Source organism: Phodopus roborovskii, unplaced genomic scaffold (genome assembly GCF_943737965.1).
Source record: "Phodopus roborovskii unplaced genomic scaffold, PHOROB, whole genome shotgun sequence".
NCBI lineage: Eukaryota > Metazoa > Chordata > Mammalia > Rodentia > Cricetidae > Phodopus > Phodopus roborovskii.
The window spans coordinates 16,384,956-16,399,817 of record NW_026126447.1 but is presented as its reverse complement, the minus strand read 5'-3'; the positions used below and the strand labels follow the sequence as shown (position 1 = coordinate 16,399,817).

General features: G+C 36.1%; 1 protein-coding gene across 9 annotated transcripts in view; it reads left to right on the top strand.

Moving 5' to 3' along the window:
• The window catches only part of Nfib (nuclear factor I B), a 398,396-nt gene that overhangs the window by 356,245 nt on the left and 27,289 nt on the right, over positions 1-14,862 (top strand). For all 9 annotated transcript variants that reach the window (XM_051188114.1, XM_051188112.1, XM_051188111.1 and 6 more), the window contains exons 7-8: positions 6,807-6,941; positions 10,584-10,768. In XM_051188114.1, the coding sequence (XP_051044071.1) occupies positions 6,807-6,941; positions 10,584-10,768 (320 nt within the window). The remainder of the gene's footprint in view (positions 1-6,806; positions 6,942-10,583; positions 10,769-14,862) is intronic.

Here is a 14,862-nt window from a genome sequence, read left to right as displayed (position 1 = left end):
CTGGCTCAGCCATTCCTATGTTATAATTTAGTGTCATAGTAAGCTTAAAAAAAAAATAACAGCTTCCAGAAAGTTAGGGATTCTTGTGTGCTTTTACATAATTTGAAATAGTCACAAATACAATGTGTTAAAGGAAAGAAGAATAAAAATTTTCTTCGAAAAGAAAATGGTTTGTTTCCTAGGTAGGCTATAGAAATGTGGTTGGTAAACAGTGTACTTGACCATTTTGGAGAAGCCAACATATTGCTTCAGAACATGTGAAAAAAGGGCAGGTGTCCCCGGCAGGCAGGTGTTAAAGGTGGCTGTTCAAGCTTGTCCTAGATCACAAGCTGACTTTAGTGAAGCTCTGCTAACAGGTGGCTAAGTGATTGGAGTACCATGTGACATTTATCCCGGGAGCAACATAAATGACAGGCTGCTACAGACCGAGGAAGGGGGTCTTTGCTTTGATGAAGAAATTGCCAAAACTCATGTCTCATTAGTGTTTCCTAAGGTTCTCTGGACGAGAACAACAGTTTAATTAAGGGCTGACGTAAACACATTTCTGCACACTTTCCCCGCAGCATTTTATCACATTAGAATCGATCAAAATTGTTGCCTTGGGCTGACTTGAACAGATATACATCTGGAACGCCATTTGTGCAAGCTGCCGACGCCGTTGACTGGCGAGCAGAGTACATAACGCTGCAGTTGACTACAGCTCTCTCCTTTTGTAGCAGAAATTGCCTTGTTGGGAGATGAGTTGGTCTAACTCCTTATTTGCTTAATCTTTTATCTCTTTGAAGTGATGCTGTGAAACGAAGGACACATCGGGGCTTAGGATGTATACATGCTACATGCCAAAACTTCACAGTATAGCTAGTAAAAATTATAACTCGGTTTGCAAAATACTTGCTTAAAGATAGGCTAAAGTCTCCGTGAACTTTTATCAGTAGTTTATTCAATTTTTTTTGGAGGGGGAGTTATTTTAACTTTATAATTCACTATATAATTTGTTCTAAAGCCAGGGCTAATGTCCAATTATGAATCAGCACAGGTGTGGCAGCAAGTAGTGCCTTCAACACCAACAATTCTTCTTGAAGACTTGGCCTCACTGTTCTTTTGCCATGAAGAAGAATCCTTGGTATAATCCAATCTTACCAATGTTGTAATTAGTTAATGAAGTTTTGTCTTTCACATCTGCCCCTTTAGTTGGATTGTGAACCTCACCAGCACAGGGCTAGCAGGTCTTGCTCAGCACCTTGAACTTAGCATGCAGTCCAAACCCCCTCATACTTTTTGGGTGTTCAGTGGTTGGCTTTGATATCTCCCCTTGGTTTCCATTCAATTACTCTTTTGTTGTTAAATAATTTTCCATTATAAACCTCATTTCTCTCTTATTGAAAATGAAAATGGATTTTTCTTTCACATAATATATTCTTATGGTTTACGGAATGTGCATTTGAAGTTAACCATCTGGGATTAATTTTGCTCATTGTACTACAAGTTAACATCCCATCACTCTGGTTATTTCACATATAAGAGATCTGAAAATGTGCTACCCAGACACAGTACCTTTTCCAACTTTTCTTTTAATCCTGTAATTTTTTTTTGTATACTCATTTTGTTCCTATGTAGTGTGACATTCCATCCTCTACATCATGTATGTATGTATATATGCTGGAACACATGAAAAATGAATAGGTCATCAAGTATTATAAGATTTAAGTTTAAGATTGCTAACGAAATCTATATCTCAAATTATCTTCCATTTATTTACTTATTGTGTTGTGTTGTGTACACACATGCTTGTGTGTATATGTGCAAACCTTAGTCTGCACATATGGTCAGAGGAAAACCTACAGGGGCCAGTTCTCTCCAACTGTGAGAGTTCTGGGGATCAGATTCAGATCACCAAGGTTGGTAAATGTGCCTGTGCCTGCTGAGCCATGTTGCTGGCCATAGACCTCAAAAGTTTCCCTGGTGGAATTAGGGTAGACAAAGTGTGGTGTAAGTAAAAATTCACAAGTGGAGAAAATGGTGTGCATTAGTAGACAGAAGGGTGGAAGCACATTCCCTCCTCAAGTACACTTCTAAAATTCTTGATTCGGATAGGGACCAAGGTAAAGGTCTTGTGGAAATTATGCTTGTGTATGTGTGGGATCTCAACCCTTGGGAGGTTGAGCCAGAAGGATTCTGAGTTCAAGACCAGCCTGGACTACATAGCTAGACCCTGTCTATACAAAGCAATTAAATAAATGAAAAAATATATATAAACTGGGAAATGATAGAAAGATGATCAAATTTTGACAGTTTTCCAACGTCAAATGATTTCACTTATAAATGACATTTTCATAGATGAAACTAACATCTTGTATTAACATTAAGGACTCCTGGCTTTTGCTGTTTTCTCACCAGTAGTGAGCTATTCCTGCTCTCTTCTTCCAGAAGAAGTACCAGCTACTTCTTGTCTTATTGTCTTTCTTTCTCTTCAATGACCTTATCTTATGTATTATTCAACTTACCCTTTATTATGTATGTATTATCATTCAACTTATTATATATTTATACAATGCCCAGCTTTGTTATTCAACTAATTTTCAATTTAATCTTTATTATGTATTATTCTTCCTTATTGAGGAACAGGTTGCAAAAAGCTCAACATTTGTTTTTCTTAACCAAAAGGCCACCAGAAGCCATCTTGTCTATATTTTCAGTTCCTAAACATTTTTTTAAAATAGTATATGAGTGCATTAAAAATAGCAATGATGTCATTCTTAGGTTGGAAGTCTATTAGACTATAGACTTTCAAAATAAAATTAAGATAAAAACAATACAAGTTTGATTCGTGGTTAAAATGTAATGTCTAGAAACTTAGCCCTGAGTTCCCTGCATAATTGCCTTTTTATTTCCCCTCAGTCCATAGAGTTGTGTTTTCCTTTGAGAGGAATTCACTTTTGTGTCTCTGAGTGCTTAGCATAGTGCCCTTTTCATGCCACGTAGCAGTATTTCTGTATTGATTAATGGTCCTAGAATTAATTTCACTTAATGGGAGGACAAAGAAATGAAGCTGCATTCTCCTACTCTCCTGCTCTTTCTAAAGTCAACCCTTCTGCTTTGCCAGGTTTCATGCTACCATTCTCGTTTTTATTCTGAGTTATTTCATTATTAAATAAATAGGAGATCGCTTGTAGTCCTTGTCACCTTGTGGGCATCCCGCATCACACCGTTTCTGCTGTATCTTCACTGTAATCCTGTGTCCTGCATATGGAAATACTGCTATTATTAGACGCACATCTAAAAGAGCACCTCCACCCTGAAGTAGATATCTAGCCACAACTCACAAAAGCTAAGGGTATTATTTTGACTGGGAAAAATTTTAATTATGTAAATTAAAAGTGACAAAAATCACTCATAACCTTGGACTTTTACACAAATAACACTTGACTTTTCCTTTAAGGAAAGAGGCTCCAATGAGTTTGGCTGTGAGCATTTTGATGGCTGTGGTAGTTTTTGCACTTTTGTTCTTTTTATTTATTTATTTATTTATTTATTTATTTATTTATTTATTTATTCAAATTTGAAACAAGCTTGTTTTACATGTCAGTCCCAGTCCCCACACTGTCCGATCCTACCGTGTGCCTCCAGCAACCCCCATCAGCATTATTGTTCTTTGCAGGTGATGGCAGCAGGAGGACTGTGCTCTCCTTTTGAGTGCACGGTGAGTGTCACCCTTCTCCATGATGTACCACGATGTATGTGACACTTTACTGCCCATTCTAAGAAGATGTGGAAGACCAGTTTATTTTTTTAATTTACCAGTAGGCAGGAGTAAATGTAAAAGTCAATATGAAGTTGCCATCTTTTTAAAAACCACTGATCATTGACAGTTTGAAGCAGGGGCTGGAGTGATGGCTAAGCTGTTGTGCACACTTGTGCTTGCAGAGGACGGGGATTCAGTTCCCAGCACTCACATGGTGCTTGCTAGCATCTGTAACTCCAGTTTCCAGGATCCAGTGCCCTCTCCTGACCTGCACAGTCCACTAGAATACATATGGCATGTACATACATACGTACATGCAGGCAAAATGTTCATACACATAAACGAGTCAATCATTGAAAAAATTTAAGACATTTTGAATTGAAAATGCTGTAATGTCTATCATAAGGAGTGAAGTGGAGGCTTCTCTTTTAACAACAGATCTAAGTCAGCTTCCACCAGGGAAGACCTAATACTGAATAATTTCATTTAATGGCAGATAGTTCTTGGTGAAGCTTGGTATTATCTTTGATATTTTGAAGATGAACAGCCAAGATGAGCTTCCTTTTCCTATTTCATTTTTTTTAACCTTGTGCTTAAATTCTGCCCTTCACCCCTTTGTGGTAGCCTTAATTATTGTGACTTCATGAACAACTTTCTTTTCTTTTTCTCTTCTTGAGAACTATGTAAGAAACTGAAATCTAATAGATCAGTGGCCACCCATTTGTTAGAGGTGTGGCTTCTGCCTTCTGCTGTCTACTATGTTCAGTAGCACATACATCCCTTAAGTACCAGCGTGCTCAAAACACACATCAATTTTATTGCATGCCGTTAGCAGAACTCAGGTAGTTTTTCAAATGGTAACAAGCAAATGGTAACTGGTCTCTCACATTAATAACACTGGGAGGCCTTTTTCTTATTTCAGAACATTGTGAATAAAAATGCAGATCATATTTTTTAATGTTTGTGCTAAAGTTTTAGTGGTTTTCTTTGAACAGATAGAATCCTTTTCTTCTAAATATGCTCACAGAAAAATTAGAGGTGAAATTACATAACAAGAAATTTGCTTCAAAAGTAATGCAGAAATGTGCGTAAAGAGTCTGAGTGGGTAATGGCTGAAGTTGGCTGCTGGGCACAAGAAATCCATTATTATTCTGTCTACACATTTACAATTTTTGATGATAAGATATAAATTTTATAGGTTGTGTTATTGTTAGAGCATTTTAATATAAATTTATAAGCCTCCATAAAAATGAGCATCTCTTGAGATGTTAAATCCTGAGTCATCTTCTTCACCAATCAGAGGTGCCTGCTGGATATTCTGGTCAGACATGTTGCGTGATGAAATCTCATACTGACCCAAGATAATGACCTTTCACAACAGCCATTAATTCACCTGCATTAATTCTGTTCACTTATCTGTTGCATTAGTCTGTCCCACCTTTATTTCAGTCTCTCACTGTCTGTAGTTTGGCGGTGTTAAACTATTCCTGGAATAGATGGATAAAGCCATGAATACTTCTTTCAAGGCATGGTTTACAGTATTTTATAATTCTTCTTTTTTTACCTTCTTTATATTCCCTTGCTAGATCTTTAGCTTTATAGAATCAGGGAGAAAATCTAGTTTACAGTTTTATCCCCAAAACTGGTGTCATTTCTGGTATAAATGAGGCATCTAATCTATTCTTGTGAGGTGAATATATTAATGGTGAATCATGTGTCTTTTTAATTGGGCCTTCATAGTGAGTCTATTGTAGATATCCCACCCTCCACTTAATTTCTCAAGGGCGTGCTCTATCTAAACTGGTCATATGTTGCCCCTCCATAGAATTCAGACATGAGTACTTCAAATCAAGACTTTGCTCATGTGTGTCCTTCTAATTGTTTATCTACCTTCTTCATAGATCACATGAACTATTAAAGCATTTCACATTGTCCCAACACTTTTGAATACTTTTTTTTTTTGGTAGACCTGTTATCCTTATGTACATTTTGAAAATGGCACTACTTGAGGGCTGTTTTCCTTAATCTGGTCAGGCAGAGGAAAGCAGACCTCTGCACACAGAGGCTGGGAACACAACACCAAATGCCACGGTGTCTTCCTCTCCACTAGTGACAACTCTTTTCACAGCATTTCCCTCTTAGGGACAGCCAGTGTCCCTAAGGCAGAGATTGCTTTTTATTTATCTTAACACCCCTATTTACCCAGAAAATAGAGGAACCTGATATATACTTGTAGAGTGAATACGTTAAGGGATATATTTTTTATCTGTTTTTGCCAAACCAGAAAGTAAGTTTTCCATAAGAGATGTTAAGTCAGTGATTGCTGTTCATCCACTGGCACCCAGTCATCCCCTAGTTTGTTTTCACGATGCATATATCAACCCAAAATATAGTGCCCAATTATAGAAATCAAAGAAGTCCCAGTCACACGTGCTTTCCTCTCCTCCCCTTCTCTTTCTCCTACTTCTCTCTCCATTCACTGCCCCTCCCACACTTTCCATGTGCTCTGGGGGACTTGTCCCTTCCCCTTCTGTGAGGGACTTTATATAAATCTCTTAGAATACTGCAGAGTAGTATTCCATTGTGTAGATGTGCCACATCTTCTTTATACAATCTTCAGCTGAGGGGCATCTAGGTTGCTTCCAGGTTCTTGCTATTACAAATAATGCTAATGATAAAAAACAAAGAAAGAAAGGAAGGAAGGAAGGAAGGAAGGAAGGAAGGAAGGAAGGAAGGAAGAAAGAAATCAAAGAAGCCAGTCAGTTCTGGGCTACAGCCTGTGGATTTTCAGATCTTCTGGGTTTCTTTAATAATTTGGGTTAACTTCAGTGGAGAATGTTTCTAAAAGATACTTTAGAACACTAGAATGGCTGGGTCTTGGACTTCGTGTGTAGATTTTTTTTTCTTTCTTTTCTTTCTTGTTTTTCTTTCTTTTTTAATGAGCGAAAGCAAAAGAATCCCAGAGTATTGGGAAACTAGATCTATTATGTTGACATGAACCTCATTGCTTAAGAAGGCCAAGCAACTTGAATATGTCCCTTCCCCCCCCCCTCTTTTTTTGCAGATATGTCTTCTCCAACTACAATGAAGAAGCCTGAGAAGCCACTATTTAGCTCTACATCTCCACAGGATTCTTCCCCAAGATTGAGCACTTTCCCCCAGCACCATCATCCCGGAATACCTGGAGTTGCACACAGTGGTAAGGAGTTTCAAGCTGAGAGGAAAGGCTCTTTTCTGCATGCAAACACTTAAGTGTGGAGGGGAAGTTTATTATCGTTGCCATGGTGACTATATCCTGTCCACCCAAAAGGGAGGGTTGCTAATGGACAAAATATTTCTTCTTATCAGTTTGTGAGAAAATATTTAAGATTATATAATTTAACATGCTTACATTTGAAAATTAAAAATTTTAATTACTAAAACTTTCAAAAATGAAGTATATATTTATCTTAACTTTAACCACAAATTGGCCCTAGTTTTATATGTGCTGCTAGAAGAAGATGGAATTCCAAGTATATTCATGAGTTTAGGTTTTTTTGTTTTTTTTTTTAATAGGAACTAAGAATATAAACACTATGTCTATGGATGATATATTCTGTCCATAAATAAATAGTTACTTACTTGGGAGTAAAATTAGTATGAAAATACATGATACCTGTTCTACATGCATAAATATTTCTGTCTAGGACAAATGATATGTCTAATAGCTTAATTAAGAAAGAATATTCATATTTATATTTTAGTGTAACAATAGTACAACTTTGAAAAATCAAAACCTATATACAATTAGTAATCAGTACTGAATACTGGGTACCTATTACTTTAAAACCTCCTAGAGAGTAATGGTTTGATAGTTTTATATATTTCTCTATTTATAATTATATTCTTACTGCTTTTAATTTGTAGCTAGATATTCCTTATCCTATTATATCTAGTTTTTAAATCTTCACTCATAAGTAGTAACATGAGGTTTATTGTTGCTTTATTTAAAAATACATGGTTTTAGTTGTTATCACTAATGAAATTATGAAACAGGTAGGATTATACAATTTAGAGAATAGTATAAGAATTTTCATTTTAATTGTTTTATCTTTTGAGCTAAGTGGGAAAAAATCAGTAACCATTTCATAGGTGTTCCCTATTTGGCGACAATTAATTTCCAGATCATGGCATCTATATTATGATACCTGATTAAGAATTCATACTTTAATAGTTTAAATAATTAAGTAGTATTTTATATAATAAAACATGAAGCTACTATAATAAGTTTTACATTTTAGTTTTCTGCCAAATACTTAAATATCTAAAATACCAGTCATATGTACAATTAGTATATTTAATAGGTACCTACCTGTGATAGGAACCTTGGTCAAGGCAAAAGATTTTGTTCTTAAAGCACTAATAATACAGTAGGGGTCATTGGATCCATCCCTGAACAAGTATATAATTTCAAGAAGACTGGGCATTGGTGGAAGTATCTATGCCTGGAAGAAATAGGTTTTGATCTAAGTTTTGAGGGTGGATTAGCCCAAAGAAGCAACAGCAAGCCAGCAAGATGCCTGTTTCAGACAAAGGCAATAATAGGTTCCAATATAGTATGTTCACAGCAGCAAGTAATTACCATGTGACTGAGGACCCAAAAATTCTCGAATGGCCAATGCCTGAAACACAGGAGAAACCACACATATCTGTGAAATTGCTGGGACTCTATTATAGAGACAATAGGAAATCAATTAACAGATATTTTAGCAGAGATATTACACAAATGCAATGGTATTTTTTAAAAATCATTGGTACAGAACTATAAATGTAGTTCTGGAAGGATCCAGACTAGAGGAAGAAAGACAATTAGGAAGAATTTGCAATAATGCAAGCAAAAAATACACATGTATGTTTTCTCTTAAAGTGAATGAAAACATTTCTGTTGTGTAATTGGCTTTTTTATTCTTCTCAAAGGATTAGAATATCTTTTGTTGATAAGGTAGTCATTTTTACTTTCATTTTGAAATATAAAATCCTATCTGCTTATTTTGAGTCTATTGCGGTTCCTGAACTAGCCAAAGATTTCAGTTCAAACTTGTATTATGCTGGTTCTACTGCAAAGAGACTTTTTTTTTTTTTTTTTCCAAAATTGTTGGGACCAATGAGTTCTCAAGCCCCGAGGCACAGATCGAGCCGCCTGTATATTTCAAGGGTTTACATACACATGTGAGCAAAATCCATAGTTAAACTGGCCTGAGATTAAGATCACTTAATCACATATGACTTTGGGTGTAGTTCATTAGTAGAAAGCACTTGGTCCTGGCCCAGGGTTTAAAAAAGCAAAACAAAACAAAAACCTTAGACATTAAGTTAAAAAGATGCCCGATTTTCAATAAACACCTGCATTTCCTTAAATTATGCTTCAAGTGAGTGTACAACTTAGAGAAATACTTGCAGAACATCTGTTGTAAAAAAAATGTACAGCTATTCTCCAGTGTGTCTGGTGGAAGGATTACTTAGGGAAAAAATTTAAACAATTATTCTATTGCTATGCCTCTGAAGAACCTGAGGACCAGTTTCCTAGATTTGTCAAAGTAAATGTGTAGTTCTTCAGTATGCACTTCTATGTTTTTATATCCTGAGTGCTTTCTTTGAAAAAAAAAAAATAACAATGTCTCTTAGGGCTCCCTTCCTCTCCCCTCTCTCTTTTTCTCATAATTACAAAGTTGAAGATGATCATTACAGACAATCTTCACTTGTAGTCATGAAGAGACTTAGTTGTCACATTGTTTCTTAAACACATGGAACATCATTTGTATTTTCATATGACTTGGATCAAAATATCAAAGCAATAGAGATTTAATATTTACTCCTATGTATTTGTTGTCTTAGTAATTCTATAATTATCACCAACAACTTTATAGAGATAATAGCTAAAATATATTCTTCATGTTTAAGATTTTAAAATTATTTTTCCAAACTAAATATTATGACCATACTATTATAGAAAGCTATCATTGAACATTATCTACAACACATATAGTACTTCCCTCTGTCAGTAGAACATATTGTAAAACATATGGGTAAATTTATATGTTTACCTATACAAAAACTTAAATTAACATTCTTGTGAGTTTTATTCTTGATCTTACCTCAACAATACTTTTGAGCTTCAGTATAGTAACAGCTGGAGTCAGAATAAAATTAGCCATAGGATAAAGATCTTTTGATTTTGAAAGGAATCATCTTCATTGTGAGGAAGAGTCTGGTCCCATGTTCAAGAGTATTTACAGAGCGAGCAGATCATTATTCATGACCTGACATTTTGATCTGTTAATTGTTGGCTTTCATTTTAAACAAACTGTCAACTAGATTGTATAGGGAAATGATTTATTTGAAATTGAGTTGCATTTCTATTTTGAGTTGTAGTAGAAAATTTGTAGGGCTCTTTCTTTCTAATCAATGCTGTAGCCTGGTCTGGATTTAGGGAGACAAAGACTTGTAATTGAAGAGTATATCTTGAATGGAAAGGAACTTACTCAAAGAAATGTTTTGTCTAGTTCTACTATAAGCTGTATAAGTGGGCTTTTGAAAAAAATTTTCTTGGGTCTGGAAGGAAAGATGGGTTTGTTGTGGAGGGTGCAGTTATGTCTATATGTTCATAGTGGTGCTAGCATTGGGAAAACAAAATGAAAGGCGGTTTATTTAATTATGGAAATGAGTGAATAAACAGGCTTCATTATTTATAGCACTGGGAATGAGTGCAGCAGGAAGGCAATCTTCTGACCAGCCAGTCTTTGTGTTTTGTTGTTTTTTTTTTTTTTTTTTTTTTTTTTTTTTTTTTTTATGTGTTCTGCAGTCATCTCAACTCGAACTCCACCTCCACCCTCACCGTTGCCATTTCCAACGCAAGCAATCCTTCCTCCAGCCCCATCAAGCTACTTTTCTCATCCAACAATCAGATATCCTCCTCATCTGAATCCTCAGGATACTCTGAAGAACTATGTCCCTTCTTATGACCCATCCAGTCCTCAAACCAGCCAGGTAAAAACAAGAGAAAACAAGTAAACATAGAGCCTGAGGGGCATGGGACAGGCCTAGTTCTAAGACACAAGGTTAGTCAGAAAGTATACCTTGAACATTAAGCTTTGCAATTCTTCCCCAGAAAGTTTCTTGGTGACTCAATAAGGGTTTTTTATTTTTATTTTTATTTAAAGGTGGCTGAATGACAGGTAGGAAGTATGTTGCCCCAAAGGGATACATTTAAGAAGTTGTTTTGGGTTTAATGTTATTGGATTTTCATTGATTGAAAGAAAGTGTATGCAGAATGTTCATTGCCAAGACAGCTCTGAAATACCTGGTTTAACCTAGAGACAAAGTGCTTATTTCAGGCAGGAGCAAGGTATGTGCTAAAATAAACACTCACAAAAGAACTTACAGCTGTATTTATAGGCCAGCTATTTGGCATTAAAGCCAGCTTTGGTAATGTAAACATTTTCAGCAACCTTTGATGACTCCTGAAGCTTCTCAGAGACATGATTTACATTTAATAATGAGTGGCATTTCTAGCTCTCTCTCTCTCTCTCTCTCTCTCTCTCTCTCTCTCTGTCTCTCTTTACCTATCCACCCGTCCATCTATCTATCTATCTACCTATCAATCAATCATCTATCTATCATCTATCTATCTATTATCTATCATCTATCTATCTATCTATCTATCTATCTATCTATCTATCTATCTATCTATCTATCATTATTTATCTTAGTCTCTCTCAGCATCATGCAGAGGTTTTAGGGATTCGTTGTATGAACATAGTACCTCTTGTGCATTTCTCATTCTAGATGAATATTTTTTTTTCTGGTGATAGGTCACTGCATAGGAATTTCTCACAGGAGTATTTTGCACAGCCAACTAGATAGTCTTTGTATCACTAATGTGTCTAACAGTAGTTCTAGTATCCAAGTCTTTAATGTAATTTTGATCTTATGGTCTAGTATCAGACTTTGCTGTCTTATTTCAAAAATTCCTGTCCACTTCTAACAACTTTTAAGATTTTGGGGAAATTTATATAATGTTTTATGATTCCACTGTAAAGTTGTACTAAAATTAGAGTACATGAGTATATGTGTATCAATTATAAAGTTGGGGGGGGCACTTTTGTGTTAGTTTGTTAAATGAAGGATGGTCCTTCCTGGGTGTTTTATTTTAAACATAATATACTTTACCTTTTGTGTGGTTTAGAAACTACCTTTGCTTTTAGTTTACTAACTACTGTATAAAACTAAGTTGAACATCTATTTGTATTTAGAAAAAAAATGTTCATGTGATGTAATGATGAGACTAAAGACGACCAAGTAATGAGTAAGATCTTAGAATACCAGTTTAGAAATGAAATTTGCGCTCACAGTATGGATTCAAAAGTCTCTGTTCCATAGAGTATTTTTGCTAGACTCATCTGGGAACAGTGCACACAAGGTCTGATTTTAATTTGTGTAGAATTTCCATGAATAACAAAGTCTAATTAAGACATCCATTAAAAGTCCTTAACGTTAATTCAGTGTGGAAAATCTTAGAGTTCTATTGGATTTAAAAAAAAAAAAAAACTGATGTCTTAATTAGGCACTGTTAAAGGGGAAATTATGCAAATTAAAATCAGGCCCTTAGTGTTATGCATTTCTTTAATTATTCAGTGCTTGTTTTACATATATTTCGATTTCTTTATGTTAAAAGTGTGTATTAGGTGATAATATGCCTCTTTTGTCACAGTTTTTCTGTGTTTTCAAAGTGAAAGTCCATCTTCTAGAGAAGCCCCCTACTTCCATCTTAGTTGAAAGCTAAAATCAAAAAGAAAATTTAAGAGTTTTATATACTGTAAGGAATGTAGTAAATAGCATAGTCCATTGCCAGTGCTGTTCAACTTCAGACAAGACGCTCCTCTCTGTGTCCACCAGCAGCTGGAAAGGTAGATGCTTTAGAACATAGCTTCACTTGTCTGAACTGGTGGAAAAGTGGAGTGAAACCTTCCTTTGGCCCTGGTGTTTTAGAAAAGTCTGCAATGGACTTGCGTGCTCTCGTTTGTCCTTTTTCCTACTTTTGTATGGGAGAACAGCTGTCCATTCGTAGTCATTCAATTCCTGTAGACACCGTGTGCACTGCATACACTTACCTTCTGTGGCACCATTTCCTTGAGGTTCTTGCCATTTGACTCCTGCTTCAGGTAGGTATGCACTCTTTTGGTGAACATTATGCAGAAACACTTTTGCATTTGACTGTACCACCAGCACAAAAACTGAGAGCTATCTTCTTTTCAAGACATACAAAAAGCTGTCATTTACAATGTTCCCATAGCCAGAAGTTGATAATGTCTATTTTTAAGAAACAAACTACCACTGACTTAGAAAGAAAAATGTCTTTATGGTGAATGGTAAAAATGTATTTTGGGGGAGAACATTATATCTGCTTTGATGTTTAGTTCCAAACTCTAAGCCAGTTAATTTGCATTTCAGAATAGGACTGTTGTTCTGCATCTTCCAGTGCTGGAGATGGGAATGAGTACTGGTCCCCAAGCCCTGCAGTCCTGGCTGCTGCTTCCCAATCTCATCCAGCACCATGCTGATCTGGATTCTTAAAACTGAGATGCTTTCTCCTCCCCACAGCAATGTGGAGATTAATTCCATTACTGCTGCACCAATTACAGTGAGACAATCCTTCTAGTCAGTGAGCTATTTTGAATAAAATTGGTTTAAAGATATAATTCTCCTATAGGTTTCCGTTAAGGAAAACTCCAGTTTATTTTCCTGATATAAAAATTAAATATTTACAATTATCCATGATGATTAGGTAAGATATTCAAAATCAATTTTAAAACTTAAAATAGAGGAAGTGGGCTCTGTGTAACCCACCCAAAGGCTCAATCCATGGCTCTAAGTCAAAATGTTTAAGGGCTATTAGCTACTTTTCTCTAAAGAAAAATCCAGTTATAATTCATGTGTGAGTATTTAGGTATATATTGTTTCATTGATTACTGTGGGAAGTTGAGAATAAATAGATCATTGGGAAGTTGGGAATAAAAAGATCATACATTTGTGGAGAATACTTCCCAGAAAATTATTAGGCAGACCATGCAGTGAAGAATTGTTCCATGAGTGTAATCCAAAATAGCATTCTCTACCTGGCATAATATATTTCAGACATTGTTTGGACAGTGTATCCTTAGGTTTTTGTCTCCTACCACAGTAACTATTTTTCTATCGAGTGGCCAAAACTCAAGTAATGACATCTTTTCTGAAACTGGGCATGGGGTTTTCTTCATTAATTCTCATAAAAAACTACACACCTCTTCATGCACAGTGATGGAAGGCTGGCAAACAGCACTGTGCATTTTATGGTCCTCATGTCCACTTCAGTGCATCGTATCCATTTTCTTTGGGGGATGTTTTATTCCTAAGCCTAATGTATGACTTCTGCAGTTTATGGCTCTGTGTGCATTGGGAATCTTAGGTGTGTCTGATCTCATTCTATCTGCTTGTGTTAGGAAATCGTTGAAAGTGGATCAGATACCTTAGAGTCTAAATTACTTGATATGTGTGTCTGAAATACCTGTGTGTGAGAAAAAGTGAGAGTTTTATATGCAGAAGAATGAATTGTCAACTGGAAATTAAGGAAACTGTATAGTGTTGGATATGTTTCCTACCCTTGACATTCTTGTATCCCTACGTCAGTGATACCATTGTTTAGTAGGAAAATATTGTACAGAGAGATAAACTGAGAATGAGGAGCATAGTATAGGGTGGCTGGGGTCTTCCTATCAAGCGTTCAGAAAGGAATTTCACTTTAGCTTTAGCTAGGCATCGGCTTCCCTCCATGTGAGTTTTCTGGCCACTACACGAGAGGGTCAGGTGGACTGAACTTCTAGGGGTGCTGTAAAGAGGAAATCACCTGTGCAAAGTGTATTAATTTTCAAAACCTTCCTTTAAATACTGTCGCTCCTGCTTCTTTCCAGTAACCATTGATTGGCCCCCAGCTCGGACTTGAGAGGGCCCCATGCCGGCTCTCCACCCTGTGAAGAATCCACGTGCGTGTGCTGAGTGGAGTGGTTGGACAGGATGACTGCCTTTTGGATTGCTTCACCCGGCAT